This window comes from Podarcis muralis, chromosome 3 (assembly GCF_964188315.1).
Source record: "Podarcis muralis chromosome 3, rPodMur119.hap1.1, whole genome shotgun sequence".
Lineage (NCBI taxonomy): Eukaryota > Metazoa > Chordata > Lepidosauria > Squamata > Lacertidae > Podarcis > Podarcis muralis.
This window is the reverse complement of record NC_135657.1, coordinates 114,061,463-114,088,874: the sequence shown is the minus strand read 5'-3', so window position 1 is coordinate 114,088,874 and position 27,412 is coordinate 114,061,463. Positions and strand designations below refer to the sequence as shown.

General features: G+C 42.0%; 1 protein-coding gene across 4 annotated transcripts; it reads right to left on the bottom strand.

Moving 5' to 3' along the window:
- Positions 1-883: 883 nt before the first annotated feature.
- Positions 884-27,412, bottom strand: LOC114593599 (serine/threonine-protein kinase Nek5-like). Of its 4 annotated transcripts, XM_077926509.1 has the most exons (23): positions 27,257-27,411; positions 22,373-22,510; positions 21,999-22,095; positions 21,232-21,329; positions 19,869-19,952; positions 18,840-18,910; positions 18,089-18,175; positions 16,815-16,869; positions 16,336-16,536; positions 15,557-15,623; positions 13,166-13,305; positions 10,582-10,778; positions 9,711-9,777; positions 9,422-9,529; positions 7,856-7,939; positions 7,439-7,546; positions 7,174-7,254; positions 6,746-6,808; positions 6,376-6,499; positions 5,559-5,684; positions 3,841-3,978; positions 1,918-2,041; positions 884-1,216 (listed from the first exon to the last, which is right to left on the bottom strand). In XM_077926509.1, the coding sequence occupies exons 2-23, from the start codon at positions 22,487-22,489 to the stop codon at positions 994-996; spliced, it is 2,460 nt and encodes an 819-aa protein (XP_077782635.1). In that variant the 5' UTR covers positions 22,490-22,510; positions 27,257-27,411; the 3' UTR covers positions 884-993. The 4 variants fall into 4 exon arrangements, with proteins under 4 accessions (XP_077782635.1, XP_077782636.1, XP_077782637.1 ...); XM_077926510.1 differs by lacking the exon at positions 7,856-7,939 and having other exon boundaries at positions 27,257-27,412; XM_077926511.1 differs by lacking the exon at positions 16,336-16,536.

The window sequence follows — 27,412 nt, the reverse complement described above, 5'->3', positions numbered from 1 at the left end:
AGTGTACAATGAAAATGATCCTGGAAAGTCAAATTATATATATAGTCTAGGCTCTACTTCAGCAAAGGGAGAGAAGCTCACAAAACTGAATTCTCTATACAAAAAACCCTCACATTAGATAAAAGCTAGATGGGTAACCTTTGGCCATGGCCAGGGATGATGGGAGTTGTAGTTCAGCAGCACCTGGAGGGCTAGAGGTTCCCCACAGCTGCCTTAACATGGAGTTTAGTGTCAATTACATTTTTTGGGAGGGGCATTTAATCACGAATGATCACCTGCGCCCCAAGACAGTCTACAGTAGAACAGCCTCAATAAAGATTTCTTATCCTGCTGGTTAAATCTGGTCAGGCATCAGCATAAGAAATCACACAAGGTGTGTGTCATGATGATTGACCTATAGCAGCTCTAAACATACAGCTATAAACAAACACCAGCCTTCCTTAACTGTTGCTAGACCACACGTCCTATAATCCTGAACTGCAAGCCATGGTACCTGGGAGTGGCAGTAGTTCCTCAAAAGAGGAAAGAGTTCTTCCACACTGACTACTCCACTATCAGACAACCCTTGGAAGCATGCAAGGGAAATAGCCATGGTGACATTCCCTTAAAAAAAGCACCACTCTATTCTATAGGCTGTGCTGCAAGGTCTCTAGCTGAGTAAGACTTGTGGGGGAAAGATTAATAAAGTGCTTCCATATCAAGACATCTACTTGTTCTGGGCTGCAAATCCCTAATGATGTTTTTATATATAAGTAGCATAATGTGCAACTGGAGAATGAGGAACTAAATGTTGTAAAGATAATGTCAAAATGAAGGAAGGCAAGGAACCAGTCATGTAAAGTTAGTTAAACTGAACTGCCTTGCACTACCCTCTCACCCTCTGTAATTATGGTCCCAAATAGTTGTTGATAAGCCTAGAAAGAGATAACCATTTCTTAAAACACATTCCACTAGCTACCAGTCATTCTTAAGGAACTATTCCCCAAGAGAGTGTTAACTGATTGTTCCTTCCTGTTTGTCTTTAGTCAGGTTACCATCCTCTTCCAAACTTTCAATGGATTTAAGGTTACCATTGGATACTGCTTCTTTTTTCAGTTCATCTGTGTCTTCTCTTTCAGCTGGGGCTTTTATAATCTCCTCTTGAAGAGATGTTACTACTTTTTCCAGGGATTCTACCAGTTCATCCCTCAATTCATCCTCAGATTCTTCAAAGTTACTGCGTTAACAGATTAAATTAATAGGATAAAACAGCTATTAACTTATGATTCTTGATCAAGTTATCATAATGTTGAATTTCTAAACTGGCCAATATTTATCAAAAAAAATTTTTTTTGAAAAAGAGCTGGTTTATGTGTTAATGGGGCCCTACACAGTTGCCTTGTGAGGATACAGAGTTCCCATCTCACCAGCTTTAAAGCATCAGCAGGACTGTCTGAAAGTGCTATTTGTTTAAGCCAGGGGCGCCTAAGATTTTTTGGCTCAAGGGAGACCTATTAGTAGGAGTCAGCAAAGAGCAATATGAAACTATTTGCTGTTCCTCCTGTTTTTCATCCTTCAATGCTGGTTCACACAATGTTGAGACTGAGAGCCAAGTATTCAGTTCTGGAGTTTTAGCTTCACCAAGCTTGCTAGTCAACCTATTTTTACTAAATTATCAGTTTGCCCACTGTCAGTACTTTATATTAAACATGAGCTAAAGTGTAAGTTAGACACCTTTCAAAGCAAACAGCATCCTAGTTTTAAGCAATTACACTAATTTATCTAGACAGAACTAGGCTATTAAATTGGTGGGGTTGCTGATTCTCCCCATTCTATACATTTGTCACCAATCTAAAGGTTTCAACAGCTCAAAAATACTGTTGCTTAAGAGTCTTTTACGTTACGCTGGTACTGTCAAAGAAGCAAAGGCCAACTTACGTATCATCGTCATCAGATCTTGGATCAAGCCTTTCTTCATCCACTTCAACAGCGGCATCCGCTTCTGATTCAGAACTCGCTTCTGAATCAGCTTCATCATTTTTTGATGGGGTTACTGTCTCCTCTGAAGTGGAAAATTGTTTAGTTGGTTTTATTGTGTTTTTAAGATTGTAAGCCACTTTGAATTTACAGCAAGGAGTATCACGATTTGGCTTATGCCCGGTGCTAATCTAATCTAAATATATGGGGCCAGTTCACATGAGGTAGCCCACAGAGAACTGCCTTCCAAATGTGGGTCTGCTCCCAAATTCACAATGGGACTAGGCCAAACTTGCATAAAGGCACTCTCTCTGTTTGTGTGAAGTGGTACTTCCAGGTAGGTTAGTGGACAAGTGGTCACTATTGCTAGCCTGATAGAGGTGGCCCCTTGCTCAGCAAGGATTCGATGAAACCACCTTTTTTAATATGCAGGACACCAAACCTCATATAAGCTCAGTGAGGAATAATTCTGCTTGAAACACCGTGAACCGAGCCTTCTGCTGGAATTGAAAAATATATAAGACTCTACAGCAGGCTTCCTCAACCTCGGCCCTCCAGATGTTTTTGGGCTACAACTCCCATGATCCCTAGCTAGCAGGACCAGTCGTCAGGGATGATGGGAATTGTAGTCTCAAAACATCTGGAGGGCCGAGATTTAGGAAGCCTGCTCTACAGCATTCTCATAAGGTTCTGGATAGGCATTATTAAGTTTGTAATTACTAGATGATCTTTCACATTGTTTCATTACCGTGAAGCTTCTTAACTTTCCAATTTATCCTGCAAGCGATAATTGGTTGTATAAGATGTTTGGGCACAATTTTACTGTAGGCAACTGTGACGTTAACATATATGAGAGAGTGCTGGAGGGGAAATAGTTAAATAGGTTGCACAGACAGGACCCGGGGGGGTGGAGTCAGTGGGTCTATAAAACTAGTTGTGGGAGGAGTTCTGGAAGGAGTTCGTTGGGAGTTGTGGGTGGGTGGGGAGGTAGAAGAGATAGAGAGAGGAAAATAAGACTAAGAAAGTAAAGAGCAACAGTTTGGAATGCTGTAAAAGTTTTGTTTGTGTCTGAAATAAAACACACTCTTCTTTATTAATTGAAAAGCTGACTGAGGCTGAAGTGATTTTACCAGGGAGGACCTGGTTGGTGGCAACGGATTAGTGGTGTATGGGTCAATAGTCCGTGAGACGACTGGGGGCTCCGTATGAACGCCACAGCAACTTTCCCCATTTACTTCAAGCATACATGTTGCCTTTATATCATGGTATGTTAAAAATAGCATGACTGATTGTTTTAAAACCATCCTCCTATTTTCTTTATGCTCAGTATTGTGTACTGAGCTATGAACATTACTCAGATTCTGTCTGTTTTAGGGCAGTTCAAGCTTCCACCCTCAACCTGTGTGCTTGTTGTGCGTAGGTTAAGTGCACTGATATATTCAGTAAGGTAAAAGGTAAAGGGACCCCTGACCATTAGGTCCAGTCGTGGCCGACTCTGGGGTTGCGGCACTCATCTCGCTTTATTGACCGAGGGAGCCGGTGTACAGCTTCTGGGTCATGTGGCCAGCATGACGAAGCCACTTCTGTCGAACCAGAGCAGCGCACAGAAACGCCGTTTACCTTCCCGCCAGAGTGGTACCTATTTATCTACTTGCACTTTGACGTGCTTTCGAACTGCTAGGTTGGCAGGAGCAGGGACTGAGCAACGGGAGCTCACCCCGTCGCAGGGATTCGAACCACCGGCCTTCTGATCGGCGAGTCCTAGGCTCTGTGGTTTAACCCACAGCACCACCCGCGTCCCTGATATATTCAGTAGCTGCACGCAATGTCAAATAAATCTCAGATGTGACTATCAAGCAGCAAAATATGTAAGTAGCAACTTACTGTGTTCTTCGGCTTGGCATAAAGTGTCACTGGCACATTCTGCTTCAGCTAGCATGTTCATCAGTGTCCCAGGTGATTCTTGGCTCCATTTTCTCCTGTTTTCAGGGAATTCTGGAGGCATCAAGCTAACCTGGCCCACTGAGAAATAATAATACATTAGTTCACTCACTCTGCATTATCAAGGCTTTCATGTAAAACTAGCCACACTGCATTTCACCTCCAAATGTCAAGAACTTTCTGCCTTCTGCTTCCTCTCTTGCTCCTGTACAGTGGTACTTCAGGTTACAGGCGCTTCAGGTTACAGGCGCTTCAGGTTACAGACTCCGCTAACCCAGAAATAGTACCTCGGGTTAAGAACTTTGCTTCAGGATGAGAACAGAAATCGTGTTCCGGCGGTGCGGTAGTAGCAGGAGGCCCCATTAGCTAAAGTGGTGCCACAGTTTAAGAAGCAGGTAGTAGCAGGAGGCCCCATTAGCTAAAGTGGTGCCACAGTTTAAGAAGGACACTGACAAACTGGAACGTGTCCAGAGGAGGGCAACCAAAATGGTCAAAGGTCTGGAAACAATGCCTTATGAGGAACGGCTAAGGGAGCTGGGCATGTTTAGCCTGGAGAAGAGGAGGTTAAGGGGTGATATGATAGCCATGTTCAAATATATAAAAGGATGTCAGGAGGGAGAAAGGTTGTTTTCTGCTGCTCCAGAGAAGCGGACACGGAGCAATGGATCCAAACTACAAGAAAGAAGATTCCACCTAAACATTAGGAAGAACTTCCTGACAGTAAGAGCTGTTCGACAGTGGAATTTGCTGCCAAGGTGTGTGGTGGAGTCTTCTTCTTTGGAGGTCTTTAAGCAGAGGCTTGACAACCATATGTCAGGAGTGCTCTGATGGTGTTTCCTGCTTGGCAGGGGGTTGGACTCGATGGCCCTTGTGGTCTCTTCCAACTCTATGATTCTATGATTCTATGAGGTTAAGAACAGTTTCAGGTTAAGAACAGACCTATGGAACGAATTAAGTTCTTAACCCCGAGGTACCACTGTAATCATAAATCATCCTTCTACAAAGGTGCATTCATTTGCCGACACTTTTGCTCAGGCAACAGCACTATGGAACATTTTTTCCAAAGACAAAATATTTGCAGGACAGGAAGATGACAGTGTAAAGTATTTCTAAACGAAGACAAAACAAGTCATAGGGGCCTCTGGTGGGTTAGGAGGTTCATGAACCATTTCAGAAAACAGCTGAATACAGCTGAATGGATGATGACTATAGAGATAGGGAGAGAACAGAGCAGGGTTTGCTGATCTTTTCAGAGAAAACGTAGAATTAAAATAGCTCTGAGCAAGCACACTAGGCTAGGAATGGTCAGAAAACAGCCTGCTCATACTCTAGCTTAGCACCCACAAGTAATTTTTTAGGTTGCCTCTCTTGCACTTTGGGAACTATGGAAATGATATTTCAGGTCACAGTAGAGCAGTGGCGTAGCGTGGGTTGTCAGCACCCGGGGCAAGGCAAGTAATTTGCGCCCCCTAACCCGTGGATTTTGCGACCCCTAACCCGTGGAGCGCCCCCCCCAGATGTTGCGCCAGGTGCGCCCGCCCCCCCTGCACCCCCCACGCTACGCCACTGCAGTAGAGCACCTTTCTGAAATGCCCACTGTATTTCACATGTAAAAGACTCCAAGTGGAGTAAGTAACAGAAAATGCTCCCCAAGAGATTACCTGCTTCATCCATGGTAGTGGATGTAGAGGAAATATCTGCATTTTCTAGAAGATTCAGAAGAGTCTGCGGGACTGACGTTTGCCAGTGTTTTCTGTTTATTATGGCATCATCTTCATTGTCACCACCTAAGGGAAAGGAGATTACCTTCAATTGCTTTTAAATCTGAATGGATAAAAATCTGGTGTTAATTATGAGACACAAAGGTCCATTGGTTGATTTTTCAGCACATACAGTGGTGCCCCGCAAGACGAATGCCTCGCAAGACGAAAAACTCGCTAGACGAAAGGGTTTTCCGTTTTTTGAGTCGTTCCGCAAGACGAATTTCCCTATGGGCTTGCTTCGCAAGACGAAACGTCTTGCGAGTTCTTGCGAGTTTGTTTCCTTTTTCTTAAAGCCGCTAAGCCGTTAATAGCCACTAAGCCGTTAATAGCCACTAAGCTGCTAAGCCGCTAATAGCCATGCTTCGCAAGACGAAAAAACCGCAAGACAAAGAGACTCGCGGAACAGATTAATTTCGTCGAGGCACCACTGTATATTGTAATGAGGTTATGCATGTAACTCATTCTTGTTATATACTGATTAAATATTATCACTGGCCTAACAAAACTAAAACAAAAAAACTGAGCTGATCAGGTGCATGGTGACAAGACAGTCTCATTGTATGCCCAGAACAAAAACAAACAAAAGTTATATAAATAAGCTCTAAGAAATACAGGTTTACATAATATGAGCAACAGAAAGAACATGAAGGAATGTAACTGCAAATGAATAATGGGAACAGCACACCAAAAAGTCTAGCAGTTTAGAGAAGCACACCTGTTTCCCAACACTGTAGTTCTAGCAGTGCTTTGTCTATATAATCATCACAGATGTTTGTCAGTTTTTTCTTAAGGTTTTCTCCATCTTCAAAAGTTAGGGCTTCATTAAGTTTGTCACATTCCTAAAATCAAAAGAAACAATGCACATTGAGAACTTATTCAATTCATGCACATAGGCCCACATGCAGCAGTAAACCACAGTCAAAAATAAATTATGGCTTTATGAATGAGAGTATGCTTCTCCACAGTATTCAATCACTTATCTCGGCCTCTCTTTGAGCATAACAAACTATGAGGCTTAGCTTGTTTTTCTCCAGCCAAACCGTTTTCTAGGCTAACCTGGTGTAACATATAACAATAGCCCATACCTCTTTCTCTTTCTGGAAATCTGAAACACCATCTTTCAGATCAATCTGAAACTTTACACCTCCCTGAAAAAAATTAAAAAAGAGTTACCAACTATCACAGACATATATTTTAAAGAATCCTCATGCCATCATCTGAAATACAGGCAGAGGAGAGCCTGATGACGCTGATTATCATTCCTCCCGTCCAAGGGAAGGTAGCAATCCACTCAGGTGCTTTCAGTTTTTCTGCTCCCTTCCCCAGTATGGGATTTTGTGGAAGAGTAGATTAGGAAAGAAGATGGGAAAAGACAGCATATATCTCCCACTTACCTGAAATGGCCATCACATGCATGATCATCGCTGGCTGACATAGTCACATGAAACCCCATTTTCAGAGCTATCAGTATACAAAGACCAGACAAAATGAAGAGAATAATATTATCTTTAACCTTTGCTTTGTGTTTTCTTTCAAGGAAATTTTCCTCCTGCCAGTTATGTACTCCAATTTGTCTCAGGTTTTGCTCAAGATCCTTGTAAGACAAAAAAAAATAAAAAATAAAAAATTAACAGGCACAGTTACTTCCAGTCAAAAATGAAGTATGCTTTTATTATATTTTAATAAAGCACAGTCAACCGTGTTAAAAAAACTGTGACCTTTTCCCATTAATGTAAACATTTCAACTATCATATTGTACCATACAGAGGTGCTAATACCTGAACTGGTTCATCTTGTCCTCCAGGAATAATATAATTATAAGTAGGTTGGTTCTCAGTCTTTCTCTGTTTCACAATATATGTTTTGTCCTTTATATTTTTATTCTCCTTTAAAACAAGAATATATTAAATTTAAAATGTTGCTGATTTGAAAGAAATGGTAATACATGTGTAGAATTGCTTGTGCATGCAGTGAGAACTTTGAATCCTAGACACTATTTGCTCTCACACCCAAAACTCTTGTCAGTCCTATTGATCACTAAAGGGGCAGAATGGATTTCAACTGCTAAAATCCTCCCACTACAATAGTCTAAATAGAAGGATAAACAACTTCAGCATAATTACTATCAGTTTGCCACATCTTGGAAAGGGAGGTGTGAGAAAGCTCTAGTAAAGGTTCGGTGCAGTGAAATTTACCTCTAGAGATTCTGCTTTACGTCTAATTTCATTTACTTCACTGTGGTACTGCTGACGAATCTTCTTCAGCTGTTTCAGGTATTCCTGTTAAACATTATCAGATTTTTTAAAAATCGTGTACCCACTTTAGAAGCAACATGCTATATCAGTAATATGTACATTAACAGCAAAATTTTATGCATGTCCATTCAGGAATTCCATTGTGTTCAGGAGAGCTTATATGATGTGTAAAGGACTTTAGCAAATATCTGTAAACTATTTGAATATGTACACACACACACGCGCGCACACACACACACACACACACACACACACAACTATGAAGATTTTAATCCTTTCTTAAACAGCAGCTTCCCAAGCATGACGGCACACTACTTTGGGAACTAAATGACCTTTCACTTGCATGAAGTGGTCTGCTCAATAATAATAATAAATTTATCTAAGTAGCTGCCAAACAGATAGATGGCATATTAAATAAACAAATGCCAAAGCCTCTGAGAACACCTAAAATAAGTAAAAGAGCAATCCAAACTCCAATCCAAACTCCTGGCAGCAACTCCTGGTAGCTGGGCTGGCTACCTTGGCCAGCCCAGCTCTGCCCTTCCCCACCCTCTCCCTGTTCCCAAAATGTCCCATATTGGGGGCTTTAGGCCAGCTTCTGCCAGTGAGAATGCTGCCATTAGTAGCTTCAGACCACATGTAGTTTAAGCAGGTGTAGTTGGGAGCTCTGTGATGGCAGCTTGACACACCTGGGCAAGCTGAGTAGAGGGGGCACCTCATCCAACCCAGCACGGTGGATCACAGATATGGATTGCTCTACCCCACACAAGACCCCAAAAGCTAAGACTAGAAGATATAGCACTAGTTCTAAGCAATCCACCATTAATTGCCAGTGCTGATGGCTCCAAAATGTGTAACTACTTCTGCCCTAACAAATATGGCAGTGCTTAAAAGCAACACCACCTGTATTCCCATACTAAAAAGAATGCCTGTACTATGGTTTTGCAGTAGCAGATTTACATGGATCTATGCATAAGACTCTATGTAGTGATGTAGTGAGATAATGATGTATGGAAGTGAGAGCTGGACCATAAAGAAGGCTGATCGCCGAAGAATTGATGCTTTTGAATTATGGTGCTGGAGGAGACTCTTGAGAGCCCCATGGACTGCAAGAAGATCAAACGTATCCATTCTTAAGGAAATCAGCCCTGAGTGCTCACTGGAAGGACAGATCCTGAAGCTGAGGCTCCAGTACTTTGGCCACCTCATGAGAAGGGAAGACTCCCTGGATAAGACCCTGATGTTGGGAAAGATGGAGGGCACAAGGAGAAGGGGACGAAAGAGGATGAGATGGTTGGACAGTGTTCTCGAAGCTACCAGCATGAGTTTGACCAAACTGCGGGAGGCAGTGGAAGACAGGAGTGCCTGGGGTGCTCTGGTCCATGGGGTCACGAAGAGTCAGACATGACTAAACGACTAAACAACAACAACAACAACAACAACAACAACAACAACAAGAGTCTATGATTCCTAGCCCAAGGGAGCACTAACATTGCTCTTTCTTACCTGTTCTTTCATTTTATTTTTTTGAGCAAGAGCTCTCAACTGCTCTTCCTTCATCTCCTGATTCTGCATTTGAAAATACTGCCGGTCAGCAGAAGATGGGCGCAATCCCTATATGCAAAATAATGGAAACATACAAAATGTAAACATTTCTGAACCCACTCCAATGAATGGAAAAGTAAAATGTAGTTGGAGGTTTTTTCCATGCTAGTGCATTTTTAAATATCCCTCTATTTGCCCATTGCTTATCGGTTTCAATTTGTTATTCTATCTTATTGGGAAAAGTGCTTACAAGTTGCTTCTCTACTTTTATCTTGTATTGCTGGGCATTGTATCGTCTCTGAAGATATTCTGCAGGCCTGTGAAGAAACAGGAACATCAGTGGAAATCTGAAGCTGGATTCCAAGTTTTATTAGCAAACTGTACTGAATACAAAAACTATAGATTAAAAGGTTAAATTGGAAGTCTAACCTTTTCACACTGCTTCTCTATTTTTCAGTCATAAATGGTCTAGCAATCCCATACTCTCCCCACCTGAAGCTGAATAATCATCAACCACATATATGCCCACAGGATCAATTCCATCTGAGGGACGGGCACTGTTATAGGTGACACGTTTTGTTTTGCACTTGTAAGAAATTTATCTTTTAGCATCTCAGCACTTATATTTTGAAACTCCATGTCTACTGATACCAGATAGGCACTGTACTTTTTTCGGCACCTGCTAAAAACATTTTTGTTTAGGCAAGTCTGTCTAGACTAGTCGGTGCTGTTATGTGTTTTAATCTGGTTTTGGCTTGTTGCTGATTTTTTTTAAAAAATGTTTTAAATATTTTTGTAACTTTTTAAAACTGATCGTGTGTTTTTTTGCCAACCACTTTGAAGTTTTACTACAACCGAATGGTATATAAATGTCATGCAATAAATAAAATAAATGTTGCTGCCACAACATACGTTGCAGACAAACGTATTCAGTATCACTTCAGAATTTCAAATTTGAACATGAACTTGAAATCAATGGGCTTTAGCTTACCTAATTTGGTGTGGGATCAAACTGAAAGCAAGCAAGCAAGCAAGCAAAATCTTGCCAATTCTTACACAGTCAAGAATACCCATGTCAAAATCATGAGATGTATCAATATTCAAGAAGAAAAAAACCCTACCAGTGAGGTGGTGGTGGTGGTGGTTTTTGTCCTTTCTGCTTATAATACTCTTCCAATCTTTCGCTGATACAAGGATCATCACCCTGCTCAAAGGGCCTTTTCTGCAGGTTTTCAAGTTTCATATAATAATGGCCATAGTGCCCCCTCATTCTGGCAGCTTCTGATTTCCCACACATCTTCAACCGAGGACCCCAGGGCTGGAACCATCATACATATTAAAATGATGAAGGCAAGAAATCCACTGACTCTGAAGTTATCCTTTTGCTAAATCATATTGTTAAAGCACATCACTTCCTGGGTCTAGTGATTAGCACCCAATGGTATATTTTCCCACACTCTCCAACATTTCTCTGAAGAAAATAGGACGTCCTATTCCATAATAATAATTTCACTATTTATACCTCACCCATTTGACTGGGTTGCCCCAGTCACTCTGGGCGGCTTCCAACATATATAAAAACATAATAAAACATTAAACATTTAAAAAAACTTCCACATACAGGGCTGCCTTCAAATGGCTCAGGGGTCAGATAACTCCATACCCTTCTACGTTTCTCTGATGAAAATAGGGATGTCCTAAGGAAAAACGGGACATTCCGGGATCAAATCAGAAACTAGGACAACTTCTGTAAATCCGGGACTGTCCCTGGAAAATAAGGGCACTTGGAGGGTCTGCCATTCTTGAAATTGAATAAGTTTGGTCCTGATCAGTGTCTGGACACAAGACCACTGAGGACTTCATTCAAGATTCAACCTTTCTGATGAGAATCGGGGTATAAACATAAAATAGCAAGCATATTCCATTTCCCATTCTTCTGCTTGTGCTGCATCTTATGCTTTCTCTCCCCCCCCCAAAAAAAATTATTCATTTTATACCACAAATAAAGAACACAAACAGGAAAACAAACAATACAAACAAATTCTTGTCATATCCTTATTTTTCTAAACATTGTTAAGTGGTCTTCCCCAAGTCCCACCTATCTGATTTTCATTTTATTTCATCTTTAGCAGTTTACATATATCATAGTTTCTAGCCATCTTTTTTTTAATCACAGTTAAAATAACTTCACATTTTATCGCTTACCAATAATATTATTTTAAAATACACTGTCTTCTACTTCTAACCCTCAGCCTATATCCACTTCCAAAGCTATTCAAAGATTTAAATATTAACATTTTTTTTTCAAATATTCCTTAAACTTCTTCCAGTCTCTTCTCTCTGGTCTCGGAGTCTCCTGGTCAGTTCGGCAAGTTCCATATAGTCCAGCACCTTATGCTTTCTCTGTGCACACAGCATTCTGCTAAACAATATTTAGGACTCCTATCAATTCATCTCATGTGAACCCATTAACTCCTTTGGCCTGCTGATGGCCTAAACAACTGAACACCACAAGTGCCTAATCATTCTCCCTACCCCACTGGTGCAATCTCATTAGGCACCCATGCCTTCCCCTTGACCTAACTTTAAGAAGAAAAGTGAGCAATTTGCAAGTGCTCATGGACTTTTTATGTTAGTTGTGTGATCTGGATCAAGAGTGATCAACAGCAAAGCGTGGCTTGCACATCCCTTTAAAGAGGTACAGACTTAAGGTCAATCTAGAGACAGAACATAGCTTTGAATCTGCTACTTAGGTTTTTTTTTAATAAAAAGGTGAGAATCCTAACAGCAGCTAAGAGGGACCATTATATAGAGTAGGGCCTCAGAATGGCTTTTCGGTTTTTAAAAAATACAAGGGCAGAATGAGGAAAAGAATTCCAGAATCAGATTCAAAGACACATTAAACCTCACATCTAGTTTGACCCTAATTTGCCTATTTGTCAAACACTGTTAAATTAGTCAGTACAAGAATAATAGACCTGTGGCCTTCCAGATGGTGTTGAATTCCAGCTCCCATCAGCCCCAGCAGCATGACCAACATTTAGGGATAATGGGTACTGGAGTTTAGCGACACCTGGAGCGTCACTCATCCCTGAATTAGTGCCATCTACAGGGTGGCACTGTGGGTTAAACCACAGAGCCTAGGACTTGCTGATCAGAAGTTCGGCGGTTCGAATCCCCGCGACAGAGTGAGCTCCTGTTGCTCGGTCCCTGCTCCTGCCAACCTAGCAGTTCGAAAGCACATCAAAGTGCGAGTAGATAAATAGGTACCACTCTGGCAGGAAGGTAAATGGCGTTTCCGTGCGCTGCTCTGGTTTGCCAGAAGCGGCTTAGTCATGCTGGCCACATGACCCGGAAGCTGTACGCCGCCTCCCTCGGCCAATAAAGCGAGATGAGCACCCGCAACCCCAGAGTCGGTCACGACTGGACCTAATGGTCAGGGGTCACCTTTACCTATACCTTTACTGCTGCAAAGTGATAAAGAACTCTATTAAATAATTACTGTACTTTTCCATCTATAAGACGCCCCCATTTATAAGACACTCCCTCTTTTGGGGGACTCAAATGGGGGGGAGATATATCCGTGTATAAGACACCCCCTAATTTTGACATTAATTTTTAAGGGGAAAAAACCTAGTCTTATAAACGGGGAAATATGGTAAATACCAAGAGAATTTTAATTACTATAATTATTATTATTATTACCTGATTAATAGGATCCTGGGGCCTTGAAGGTGCTTTCCATTCATTTTCATACATTATGTCTTGTTTTCTGGGAAGCATCTCCAGCTTGATTTTGGGTGAATGACGATCATGGATTCTTGATTTCTGAACTTCAGGAGCTCCTTTGATAATTCAATTAAATAAGGTTTTGATAATCATTTCCAGTATCATACTCCTATGCCCCTCCCCTTCAAAACCCCAGAATGACCAGCAGCATACACTGAGTTGGGAATCCTGTTTGGCACCAAATGTGCAGTTCGGCTCCAATTAAATATGCTCCAAAATGTGAGCGCTCAGGTAATGAGAATTACTCCTGAACAATGCTTCCTGAAGTACCTACCACCATCTATTTCTATTGATCTAAAACATTCTTCTAGTTCCAGTGAGAAGGGAACTGACATGACCTGGCTCAGTCTACCTCATCAGGGAAAAGGTGTAGCGTTTGCCTCTGTGGTTTGCGCACAATGCACTGGCAATACATAGGCTCACCTTTTACTAGACGATGCATAAAATTAATGCTACCTTATAACAGCAAAGTAATAATTCTACCTTTTAATGAGGGTGAAAGAGGACCTTTTAATGAGGGTGAAAGAGGAGAGCGTAAAAGATGGTCTGAAGCGCAACATCAAAAAAACCAAGATCATGGCCACTGGGCCCATCACTTCCTGGCAAACAGAAGGGGAAGAGATGGAGGCAATGAGAGATTTCACTTTCTTGGGCTCCATGATCACTGCAGACAGTGACAGCAGTCACAAAATTAAAAGACACCTGCTTCTTGGGAGAAAAGCAATGACAAACCTAGACAGCATCTTAAAAAGCAGAAACATCACCTTGCCAACAAAGTTCAGTATAGTTAAAGCTATGGTTTTCCCAGTAGTGATGTATGGAAGTGAGAGCTGGACTATAAAGAAGGCTGATCGCCGAAGAATGGATGCTTTTGAATTATGGTGCTGGAGGAGACTCTTGAGAGTCCCATGGACTACAAGAAGATCAAACGTATCCATTCTTAAGGAAATCAGCCCTGAGTGCTCACTGGAAGGACAGATCCTGAAGCTGAGGCGGCCAATACTTTGGCCGCCTCATGAGAAAAGAAGACTCCCTGGAAAAGACCCTGATGTTGGGAAAGATGGAGGGCACAAGGAGAAGGGGATGACAGAGGACGAGATGGTTGGCCAGTGTTCTCGAAGCTACCAGCATGAGTTTGATCAAACTGCGGGAGGCAGTGGAAGACAGGAGGGCCTGGCGTGCTCTGGTCCATGGGGTCACGAAGAGTCGGACACGACTAAACAACAACAATAATTCTACCCATGTTTTACACTTTAGATGACAGAATCGGAGGCCTGAATTTATTCGAGTGCAACACTTATAAACAATATATAAACTAAAGTTTCACTCTCTTAGCGAGAAAACTACACCTGACTAAAGCAGTTCTGTGATCTTAAGAGCTATACCATTATATCCCAGCTCAATCATTGCAGGAGTGTTGCTGCTGATCATTCCCCCAAGCTGGCGAGGCTAATTTGACAACGACAAGAAACCAAGCTTTTAGTGTCACCAGCCCAGTTCTGTGGAATACTCTGCCAACAGAGATTCAGCAGGCCTCTTCTGTTTCAATTTTTAAATGCCTGCTGAAAACTTTCCGATTCCGTCGGCTTATACAGGCAATTAAGAATACATACTACCACAGTAGTTAACTGATTTTATCTTTTTATATGGTTTTTATTTTATGGTTTTATGTAGTTGTTCTGAACCACTTTGATATGTTGCTTATTAATTAGTGTTATATAAATATTTCTATAAATACATAATTAAAATACCTGTTGATCCTACTTCGTACTTACAGCACCAGCAGAATGGGGCCACTACCTCAAAAGCACAACTCGTAAACTAGAGCCCTATTCAATAACACGTATCTGCTCAATAGTTTTGATGCCACCATGTTCCCAAGGGGAAGGAGCATGCAAATTCATTATACAGCATCTTCACTGAAATTTGACTAATTATCTCAGTACCAATACCCATTTAAAACAAATTTCTCTCTCTCTCTCTCTTAAGCATTATGCTTTCATTTTTATATATGTATATATAAACCTTTGCCAACCTAGCAGTTTGAAAGCACTCCCGGGTGCAAGTAGATAAATAGGGACCGCTTACTGGCGGGAAGGTAAACGGCGTTTCTGTGTGCTGCACTGGCTCGCCAGATGCAGCAATGTCACGCTGGCCACGTGACCCGGAAGTGTCTCCGGACAGCGCTGGCCCTTGGCCTCTAGAGTGAGATGGGCGCACAACCCCAGAGTCTGTCAAGACTGGCCCGTACCGGCAGGGGTACCTTTACCTTTACCTATATATAAACCTTAGTGAGCAACAGCTTGCCTGATGGCAGTGAATCTAGTGACCGTTTTCTTTGAATGACGGTGTGGCTGAATTCTTCCTCCATGATCTAGAAGCAAATATAACAGATTACACAAACATGCATATCTATCTATCTATCTATGCTACATCTTCACTAAGTGGTGATTCACTAGTGTCCCAATGCACCCAAAGCTGCCTGCTCATTCTGATAGTTCAAGGCAAGAGGGAACAAACATCTTGCCTTTATCTAAAAGAGTGTCTTCCTCAATATCAACTATTTTGGGGCCCTACAATCATTGGTGAATGACCTGGTGGTGGTGGTGGTGCTGCTGCTGCTGCTGAGTGCTGCCCAGTTGGCACTACCCCATGACAGGCCCTTTTCGGTGGTGGCTCCCCATTTGTTTATGTCCTCCTTGGTGAGGTGTTTCTTTCTCCCTCGTTATTAACTTTCAGAAAGCATTCAGAAAGATTTCTGTTCACCTGGGCATTTGATGGCTCAAAGACACCATTCCCAGCAACTATTTAAAAATGTTCTTCATTGTTTGGAAATATATTTTTATTTTTAATCACCCTGTTTTACCACTTTGATGTTCGCCACGCTGGGCTCCTTTAATAAATTCAGTTAATAAATACATTTTCCTGCAGAAAGCAAGCATTAGTAGCAATTGATGTCAGACAATCCCACTCCTCAAATGTAAATTCTACACATTCACCTTAAATGGGACTACCATGTGCAAAGTGAAAAGAGGCAGAAGGGAGTGTGAAAGTTACCAGGGAAGGGTTTTTTAATAGACACTCACCTCAGGGGGCAGAAAATTCTTTATTTGTTTCTCCAAAAAGGGCTTTTTCAAAATGGAGTTGATAGAAGGGCGATCTCTTGGAGATGTTTTAAACAGCTGGGATACTAATGTTCTTAGTTCATATGAATACTTCATAGATACTGGTGTGAAATAGCCTCTGCAGATCTTCAGCACAAGTTGAGGCAAACTCTTGCCTTCAAACTGAAATATTAAAATACAGCCATAAAATAGTAGCTGCGAAGTGAAATGTGACGTTTAAATAAAAATGTTGACTCAGCATCTTTTCTGGGGAAAATATCACCATGTGGCCCAGGAAAAAACCCCTCAGATCTATAATATCCTTTCTAGGCTGTCTAAGATTTAGAAGCACTGAAAGTTACAATTCTAACTGCTGCCTTTGAAAAGTTCCACTTGAAAAATGTTCATTCTTAGTAAATATTATATTAAACGATTTACAAATAGTCTGCTAAGGTACTTACAGGGTGCTTTAAAGTACAGAGTTCATATAATACACAGCCAAGGGACCATATATCTCTGTAAAAGAAAGAAATCACAGCATGGGGTGGGGAAACATTATAAAACAAGAATATCCATCTCAACTATGCAGTCAATAAACTATTTCATACTGTTCATTGAAAAACAAATACAATTCACAAAATTTATGGTCACATCCTAGGTTCCTAATTAAGAAGCTTTCTTAATAATAAGGATGGAGATATAAAGGATGACAGAGAAGTTGCATAAAAGAGAAATATAACAGTTAAGCTTCTAAATACATAGCCAACCTCAGAGAGAGAGAGAGAGAGAGAGAGAGAGAGAGAGAGAGAGAGAGAAGTCTCAGTATTACTTGCAATATGTAAGGATCACCCATGATGTTTAGTAGATTTCATGCTTTCAGGACAATGAATGCCTGTTGGGGTGGTGAGAGGATCCTTCAATCATATGAGCTGGCAAACCTCTAAGAGCAAAGGTTTCTCACATTTGGGACATGGCATGTCCAACATGTAAACAAGGAGTGCCTGGGGAGACAGGCCATTGGAAGGCAGAGGCAAAACCTACAATTAAGAGATTTACTATCCACTCCTGAAAAAAGGCCTCCTTATGGGGCAATAAGCCTCCCTAGCAGGAGGATCGTAGTGATGTATGGAAGTGAGAGCTGGACCATAAAGAAGGCTGATCGCCGAAGAATTGATGCTTTTGAATTCTGGTGCTGGAGGAGACTCTTGAGAGTCCCATGGACTACAAGAAGATCAAACATATCCATTCTTAAGGAAATCAGCCCTGAGTGCTCACTGGAAGGACAGATCCTGAAGCTGAGGCTCCAATACTTTGGCCACCTCATGAGAAGAGAAGACTCCCTAGAAAAGACCCTGATGTTGGGAAAGATTGAGGGCACAAGGAGAAGGGGACGACAGAGGACGAGATGGTTGGACAGTGTTCTTGAAGCTACAAACATGAGTCTGACCAAACTGCGGGAGGCAGTGGAAGACAGGAGTGCCTGGCGTGCTCTGGTCCAGGGGGTCACGAAGAGTCGGACACGACTAAACGACTAAACAACAACAACAAGCAGGAGGATGGAAAAGGTATGGTGCTATCACAGAATCACAGAGCTGGAAGGGACCACAAGGGTATCCTAGTCCAACCCCTGCAAGGCAGGAATCTTTTTGCCCAACATGGGGCTCAAACCCATGACAACACTGAATTCCTCCCATGATATGGTTCAATTATGTGCGTCAGAAATATTCAGACTCACGTTTTGTTGTTATACGGCTTGTTCTCACAGATTTCAGGTGACAAGTAATATGGTGTTCCTACACAGGTCCGAGCAAATTCCATGGTACTAAAGGAGAACAACGTTGAAAAATAATGGTTTTGACCAGTAAGTTTGTTATATATAGGGAAATTGGGGTGGGGGAAGCAACTATATATGCCTACATCAATTCATCATTTGGGGACTCCAGGAACAAATTAGAACACTACTTATACAATATTAACAGAAAATCTGTATTCCAACCAACAGTGACATAGGAACCCTCAAATAAACCAGGATCAAAAACTGTGATTTAAGATCAGTTTGCTTAATAATCTGTTAGACTAAACCAGTGTTTCCCTAGTTTAGATATAAGAGGAAACTGCAGTTTATTCAAAACTAAATTTGGAAGCTTTTAATTTGCTACCCTCATTTATTTATTTTTTACATTTATATACCACCTGTATCTTCTAAGGAACCGTGGTGAACATGGTTATTGCCCTCCAATAAATGGTGCTTGATGCAACCTCTTCTCTTCATTTATTGTAAACCACTTTGAGGTTTTTTACAATCAAGTGGTGTATGCATTTTATGAATAAAAATACAGTAAGGATAAATCATTGTTTAGCATTAGCGTCAGAATAAGGCCAGTCTACATCCCACTCTCTAAACATTTCACTATCTAAAACAAAGTAATCCTTTTCAGACATAGCACAGAAAGAACAATATTGAGAATCCATAAAATAATGCTTACTTGCTCAGCATTCTCGCAATCCCAAAGTCTCCAAGTTTTGCTATCACTCCATTATTGCTGAGAAAAATGTTCTGCAATCCATAAAAGTGATGATTTATATACCGCTTAATCACAGCTGACTCTAAGCAGCGTACAAGTATGAAAATAACGATTGTTTAAAACTGCAAGATCAGAATTCGGTTAAAATGCTGCTGAAATAAAGGCTTCAGTAGGCACTGGAAGTTCAACAAGGAGGGTGTTTGTCAGCTGGAAGGGAGTTCCATAAAAATGGAATCCACCATACTTTATAAGTCAAAACTTGGCAGCCAGTGCAGTCAGCCTGGAGTGGTGTTATATGCTCAAACTGTTTTGCACCAGTGAGCAATCTGGCTGCTGAATTCTGCACCAGCTGAAGTTTCTGAACTATCTTCAGAGGCAGCCTCATGTGTAATGTACTGCAGTAATCTAATCTAGAGTTTACCAGAGCATAGACAACAGGCATTAGGCTATCCCTATCCAGATAGGGGGGACGCGGGTGGCGCTGTGGGTAAAACCTCAGTGCCTAGGACTTGCCGATTGTATGGTCGGCGGTTCGAATCCCCGTGGCGGGGTGAGCTCCCGTCTTTCAGTCCCAGCTCCTGCCCACCTAGCAGTTCGAAAGCACCCCCAAGTGCAAGTAGATAAATAGATAGCGGGAAGGTAAACGGCGTTTCCGTGTGCTGCGCTGGTGCTGGCTTGCCAGAGCAGCTTCGTCACGCTGGCCACGTGACCCGGAAGTGTCTCCGGATAGCGCTGGCCCCCGGGCCTCTTAAGTGAGATGGGCGCACAACCCTAGAGTCGGACACGACTGGCCCGTACGGGCAGGGGTACCTTTACCTTTACCTTATCCAGATAGGGGCACAGCTAGGCCACCAGTTGAAGCTGATGGAAGGTGCGCTGTGCCACTGCAGTCACCTGAGCCTCAAGTGACAGCAATGGATCCCTGTCCAAGAACAGTTGTAGTTGACATACCAACCGCAACTGGGAAAAGGCACTCCCCCTTTGACTTACCTGTGCTTTTACATCTCTGTGCAGAATCTTCCTGTCATGTATATGCTTCAGTCCTAAGGAGATTTGCACAAACCAACTCAAGATCTATAGGCAAAGATAAAATGTGAATACCCCATAAACCACCACCACTGTGATTTCTACCGGGGGAGAGGGGACTTCCTTTAAAAGGTGCACATGCCAGTAAAAAATGATGAATTTAATATTGTATACAGTAGATATCAGAAAAAAATAAGATACACATCTCTTCGTCAAAAAGCAGGAAATAGGGATTCCAACCTCACTCTTGACATATAACCTGGACACATCTACCATATTTTTCGCCCTATAAGATGCACCAGACCATAAGACGCACCTAGTTTTTGGAGGACGAAAACAAGAAAAAAATATATTCTGAAACCCAGAAGCCAGAACAGCAAGAGGGATCGCTGCGCAGCGAAAGCAGCAATCCCTCTTGCTGTTCTGGCTTCTGGGATAGCTGCGCAGCCTGCATTCACTCCATAAGACGCACACACATTTCCCCTTTTTAGGAGGGAAAAATTGAGTCTTATAGAGCAAAAAATATGGTATTTTACATTTAGACATTTAGACATCTAGCTAATAGATTCTCTGGGATTAGAGTCAAACGACTTCCTAACCACTCACCCTGAATAACAGGCACACTTCACATTCTCTGTAGTTCTAAGTAAGCCCAGTCCACGATAAGTCCATCTGTTCCATCGCCCTCAACTTCAATCCAAAATTTGCACCCAGGACCTCAATTTGAGTCCAGCTTTTTAAAGAAGAGCAGGGAACCTGTGGTTCTCTGGATGTTGTTGGATCTCCCTCTCATCCCTGATCACTCTGCCAGAGGCACAAATTATTATGGCACTAATGACTTGGTGAAGGGACGCGGGTGGCTCTGTGGGTTACACCACAGAGCCTAGGACTTGCCAATCAGGAGGTCGGCGGTTCGAATCCCCGCAACGGGGTGAGCTCCCGTGGCTTGGTCCCTGCTCCTGCCAACCTAGCAGTTCAAAAGCACCTCAAAGTGCAAGTAGATAAATAGGTACCTCTCTTGCGGGAACCTAAACGGCATTTCCGTGCGCTGCTCTGGTTCGCCAGAAGCGGCTTTGTCATGCTGGCCACATGACCCAGAAGCTGTACGCCGGCTCCCTCGGCCAATAAAGCGAGATGAGCGCCGCAACCCCAGAGTCAGTCACGACTGGACCTAATGGTCAGGGGTCCCTTTACCTTTACCTTAATGACTTGGTAAATAAAAGAAAATGAAAGGCAGGATGCCAGTCTCCTCCTTGTCCTTTTTTATGTGATAAATAACTGAATGGAAGAATGTAAAGAAAGGCAGTTCTTCAAAATGCAAACTTACCTTGTCCTCGTCAAATAACACTCCACGCTGCAAAATTATCCTCTTCATAAGGTCACCTCCATCACAATATTCCATAATAATATATAACTTATTTTTCTCTGTAATAAAAGGCTTATGAGCAAACTTTGTATTTACAAATACAGCAATTAACTGCTTTCATGGCAACTGGTATAGCAAAGCAATAAATCAGTGTTGTTTTTTTAAAAAAATCTTGCCACCATCACTATTTCAAAATATGCTTAAAGTCATTTAAAGTTTAATGTTTGTACATGGTTCCTTCTATGAGCAGTGCAATCAGGTAATATGTCTTGGAATAGTGATTTCAACTAAAGACCCCAAATTCTCAGGCTCGCAACACCAAGACACATATTCCATGCTAAACAGATTAAGATCTGGCTATCTCCAATATACTGATATTACAGATTTCCCACCTCTTGACCCCCACCCTACACTAGGTATACACAGCATTAGGGTAACTAGAAGCAAAGGAAATATGTAGTGATCCTGTGTCTTTCAAGCATGTGCAAGGAGCAACTTTTCATGGTTCTGCATGAGAAGCTAAACCACCCAAAATTAAAGGCACAAACGGTCCACTGTGAGATTGTTAATTTCCCACCACTGGGATGGAAATAATTTATTTAAATACCTTCCGAATACCCCTCTTCTACACAACTATTAAAGGTACACAATCCCTGTCCTCTTTTGCATCTGCTCACCCTGAGAGTTTTTTTTAACAAACAAACAAAGCAAACCATAGAACATGAGACCTTGAAAGGCAGTGTAGAAAGCTACTATATTAGGGTGCTTCATCTTGGACAGAACAGCGACTTCTTTCTGAGAGGATTCTTTTTCTTTTCTTGGCATCTAAATTGGTTGAGAAACAAGGAAGGAGAAGCATGTGATTATTACTGTCCCTTTTCCAGATGAAATTTAGAGACTTTATTTATACAGTATTGAATATTTAAATATATACTTTTTAATTTTGTTTTGAACACACATATACATAAAGATGGATAAATATAAAACCATTCCAAAACTATATCCAATTCCCTATGTCATGAATCATGAGTGTAAATGATGTACGTAACATCACTCTAAAAGGTAAGCGCATTTGGGACAGGTGGGAGGAGAGATTATTTACCTTTGTTAAATTGATCTCCTTGATAACACATGGTTGATTGTTATCCTTTCCTTTAGCCAAGAATACTTTGCCAAAAGATCCTTCTCCAATCATTTTAATCACTTCATACTCATCCATGTTGTGGATTTAGAGAAATGTCTGTAAAACAAAATATTTAAGTGATAGATACTTAATACAGTGGTACCTCAGTTTACGAACTTGATCCGTTCCAGAAGTCTGTTCTTAAACCAAAACAGTTCTTAAACTGAGGTACGGTTTCCCTAATGAGGCCTCCCGCCGCCGGTGCCCTTCCACGGTTCGGATTCCGTTCTTAGACCGAGGTAAAGCTCACAAACTGGGACACTACTTCCGGTTTTGCGGAGTTCATAAACCGAATAGTTTTTAAGCAGGGCTGTTCTTAAACCAAGGTACCACTGTATTGCAAACTCATAAGATATCATTTTATTAAACTGTAAACATTAATTCATCATACATACGAAAACATTTAGGAAACCGGACTCTACCAATTGTTTCAGAAGTTTCTCCCATAAAGATTAAAAAATGTTGATTAGGTACAATCCGAAACATTGAGAGGATATGCACACACCTACTCCATTAGAAGTGAAACAATGAAACTTATAGATTTGGGGAGAATTGCCTTTATTAAAGATTGATTATCGCTGTGGGTAAAAGCCTCAGCGCCTAGGGCTTGCTGATCGAAAGGTCGGCGGTTCGAATCCCCGCGGCGGGGTGCGCTCCCGTTGCTTGGTCCCAGCGCCTGCCAACCTAGCAGTTCGAAAGCACCCCCGGGTGCAAGTAGATAAATAGGGACCGCTTACTGGCGGGAAGGTAAACGGCGTTTCCGTGTGCTGCGCTGGCTCGCCAGATGCAGCTTTGTCACGCTGGCCACGTGACCCGGAAGTGTCTCCGGATAGCGCTGGCCCCTGGCCTCTTAAGTGAGATGGGCGCAGAACCCCAGAGTCTGTCAAGACTGGCCTGTACGGGCAGGGGTACCTTTACCTTTTATCATCACATTGACCGTGGGAGCTACACCCATTGCACATGGGAAAGAAATATACGGTACTTCTGATTCACAAATGGCATGCAAAAGAACTCTCCTCATCCTGTCCGTTGAGAAACACACACATACATCTTGTATTCCAGCCTTTGTCAAACTGGTGTTTGGGACTAAAACTCTAGCTGGAGACTGAGGATAGTTGTAGTCCAAAAAATCTGGAGGGCACCAAGTTGGCAAAAGGCTGCTCTATTCCATACAATACTTAATTAAACTGGAGTAAAATGAAAAGAGCATGATGCTGCTTGTGGTCCTAGGGTAGAGTACTGCCATGTTCTATTTTTAGAATAGAATAGAATAGAATAGAATAGATTCTTTATTGTCATTACACAAGTGCAACATTGCACAAGTGCAACGAAATTGGATGCCATCCCTTAAAAACAACAAAAGCAAAACAACAACAACAACCAAACAAACCACATTCCAGCCACACCCACACCAACACCCATCAAACTCCCAGGTCACACTATCGAGTTACAGCATTCAAAAAGGCCACAGCTCTAGGATAGAAACTGTTTTTCAGTCTATTTGTCCTTGACTTGATGTTTCTATATCTCCTGCCAGAAGGCAGTAGTGCAAACAGACTGTGTCCCGGGTGAGATGAATCCTGCAGGATGTTGTTTGCTTTCCTAAGACAACGGGAACTGTACAGTTCTTCCAAAGATGGGAGAGGATGACCAATAATCCTTTGGGCTGTGGTTATGACCTTCTGGAGCACCTTCCTCTCCCTAGCTGTACAACTGGAGAACCAAGCACAAATACAGTATGTAAGAATGCTCTCTATGGAGCCTCGGTAGAAGGACACCAGCAGTCTCTCACTCAGATTGTTCTTCTTTAAAAGTCTGAGGAAATAAATTCTCTGCTGGGCCTTCTTCACCAGAGCAGTGGTATTTGCGCTCCAAGTCATGCCCTGATCGATAGTTACTCCCAAAAACCTGAATTCCGCCACCCTCTCCACCCGTTCCCTGTTGATATACAAGGGCTGAATGTCCGCCTTTTTTCCCCTGTAATCCACCACCAATTCCTTGGTCTTAGCCGTATTAAGAGCCAGATTGTTCTCTCCACACCAAACACAGAGCCGCTCCACCTCGTCCCGATAGGCGGACTCATCCCCTCCTGAAATGAGCCCTACCACCGTAGTGTCATCAGCAAACTTGATGATTTTGTTGCTGGAATAGATGGCTGTACAGTCATACGTATAGAGAGCATAGAGCAGGGGACTCAACACACAACCCTGTGGTGAGCCGGTGTTAAGGCTAAGGGCTGTGGACATATGTGACCCTACTCTAACCCTCTGAGAACGTTCTGACAAAAAATCCAAAACCCAGAGACAGGTGGAGTTGGAGAGTCCAATCGCCTCTAGCTTGGACACCAGTCTATGGGGGAGGATAGTGTTAAAAGCAGAGCTAAAATCCACAAACAGCAGCCTCACATAACTCCCCGGCTGCTCCAGATGGGACAGAGCAGCATGGAGAGTGGTGGTGATAGAACACTCTTCTGTTCCTCTAATTCAGTGTTTCCCAAACTTGGGAGATCAGCTGTTTGTGGACTACAAGCCTACAAGCTAGCAAGACCAGTGGGCAGGGATGATGGGAACTGTAGTCCAAAACTAGCTGGAGACCCAAGTTTGAGAAACACTGCTCTAATTCGAAGGGCAGTCTGGTTTAAAGATAAACATCTCTAAGAACAGACAGCTAGAGTCCTGAAGTTGCACCTGAACAGCAGATTGGTCAGATACTTCCAAACAATGGTGAGCTGTATTTTATTTCTGTTTCAATTACAGCAATTATTTCTAACATACATATTATTGTGTGCCCACAAATGATATGCAAACCGGCATCCTCTTTCTCTGATGATGCATTCATTTTTCTTTGGGTCAATGTGTAAGTGGACACTCTATAACCCACAGCACAGGTTTGCAGTCACCTTGCTGAAATCTAAGCAGGTCTGTCAGGTACTTGTTTGGATGGGAGGCGCTGCCTTCAATTCCACAAAGTGGAAAAGACTGGCTATAAAAATGTACTAAATAACACATACAGGTGAAACTCGAAAAATTAGAATATCGTGGAAAAGTTCATTTATTTTGGTAATTCAACTTAAAAGGTGGAACTAATATATGAGTCTGACATGCAAAGCGAGATATGTCAAGCCTTTGTTATAATTGTGATGATTATGGCGTACAGCTGATGAAAACCCCAAATTAACAATCGCAGAAAATTAGAATATTAAATGAAATCAGCAAAAGAAGGACTGCAAATAGAGCAATATTGGACCTCTGAGAAGTAGAAGCATGCATATGTCCATCACAATTATAATTCACCTTTCAAGTTGAATTACTGAAATAAATGAACTTTTCCAAAAATGTGCGGAAACAACAAAGTTTTACTCAGAGCAGACCTGCTGAAATGAATAGGCCTGAGTTAGTCATGTTCATTCATTTCAACGGAGCTACTCCTGAGTAAAAAATAGTTTGATGACCACCCCAGGGAGAACAAAGATCCATTTGCCACCCGAGTCATTCAAGATCCCCTCCACCCCCAATAATTCAAGTATTCTTCTCAAATAATAGGCCACTTTTTCATGCGGCAGTTCTCATAGTGGGAATTTGCACCTCTGGATGTGACAATGATTATCAGCAGTGCTTTTTTTTCTGGGGGGGACGCAGACCCCTAAACATTTTGTGAATCTCAGTTTGGCCTTATTGAGGGGCAATACTTCACTATGAGTAGGAAAATGAGAGTATCCTTATTTTTTTTTTTTTAAGGGGGGGAAAAAAGCACTGGTTATCAGACTTTGAGAAGCTGATCTCCCTGGATAGTTGAAATAATAAAACGAGTTCCAACAGGATTTTGAATAACTCTGCAATTTTGAATAACTGCAATCATATGCTACAACAGCAGCAAGAATACTTATTGCGAAATACTGGAAGACAGAAGAACTACCTACTGTGGAAGAATGGCAGATGAAAGTTATTGACTACATGGGACTGGCAGAGATGACAGGCAAAATCCGAGACCAGAGAAAAGAGACGACGGAAGAAGATTGGAAGAAATTTAAAGATTATCTTAAGAAGTATTGTAAAATTGTGGAATGTTAAGACGATGTTGATTTTGAAATTAAGTGGTTGTTTGCTGTTAACCATTATGTAAATATGGAAAGAAAGCTAAAAATTTTAATAAGAAATTAAGGGAAGGATTTGCTGAAAAAAAGTTAACTTGAGATTGGAATGCAGTAAGGGGAGGTATGAGGAGGTTGGGAAAGTAAGGTTTAGGAGCATAAGGGAGAGAAATTATACGTGTGTGTGGTTTTTTTTTTGTTTTTTGTCTTTTTTCTGTCTTTTTTGTATGCATTTTTGTTTTTGTTTTTTGTTCTTTTTGTGAGATTTTGTTAAAATGCCAATAAATTTTGTTAAAATGCCAATAAGATTTTGTTAAAATGCCAATAAGATTTTGTTAAAATGCCAATTTTTGTTAAAATGCCAATATATATATATATATTGGCATTTTAACAAAATCTTATTGGCATTTTAACAAATGCCAATATATATATATTCAATTTTTTCACGGCGCTCCTTTCTCTTCCCTTCAGACCCGTCGATCTCCGGGGCGGTTCGCAGCACAAAAAAGGCAAGATTTTTAAAAAAACCCAGAAAATGCATGGTGGAAACCAAGCATATAGGATAGGGTAGCGGCGAGCGATGGGGACCAAGAAGGCAGCGCGCACCCCCCACCCCACTCCCACGACGTCGCTGCTTTAACGGCGGGAAAGGGGGTGGCGGTTGAGGCGGCGGCCTCGGGAAGGCGACCCTCCGTTTTCCGCGCGCGGGTTACCCGGGGAGCCGGCTTCGGAGTCCGCACGTCGGGGGTTGTCTCCCAAGCGGGGCGCCCGGACGCCATGGGGCGGGCGGTGGGGCTAAGCGCGCCGCTCCTCGCTCGTGAAGGGAGCAGGCCCTCTCCTCGTCCCCGCCCTCCGCGTTGCCAAGGCGA

What these genes read in the sequence shown, in the direction of transcription:
- LOC114593599 (XM_077926509.1), bottom strand. Translation starts at nt 22,489, where the DNA reads ATGGATGAGTATGAAGTGATTAAAATGATTGGAGAAGGATCTTTTGGC. An exon ending in TAAAAGTAGAGAAGCAACTT is followed by an intron (nt 9,530 to 9,710) that starts GTAAGCACTTTT and finishes TTTTGCATATAG; the next exon opens with GGATTGCGCCCATCTTCTGC. An exon ending in GTAAAGCAGAATCTCTAGAG is followed by an intron (nt 7,547 to 7,855) that starts GTAAATTTCACT and finishes CTTGTTTTAAAG; the next exon opens with GAGAATAAAAATATAAAGGA.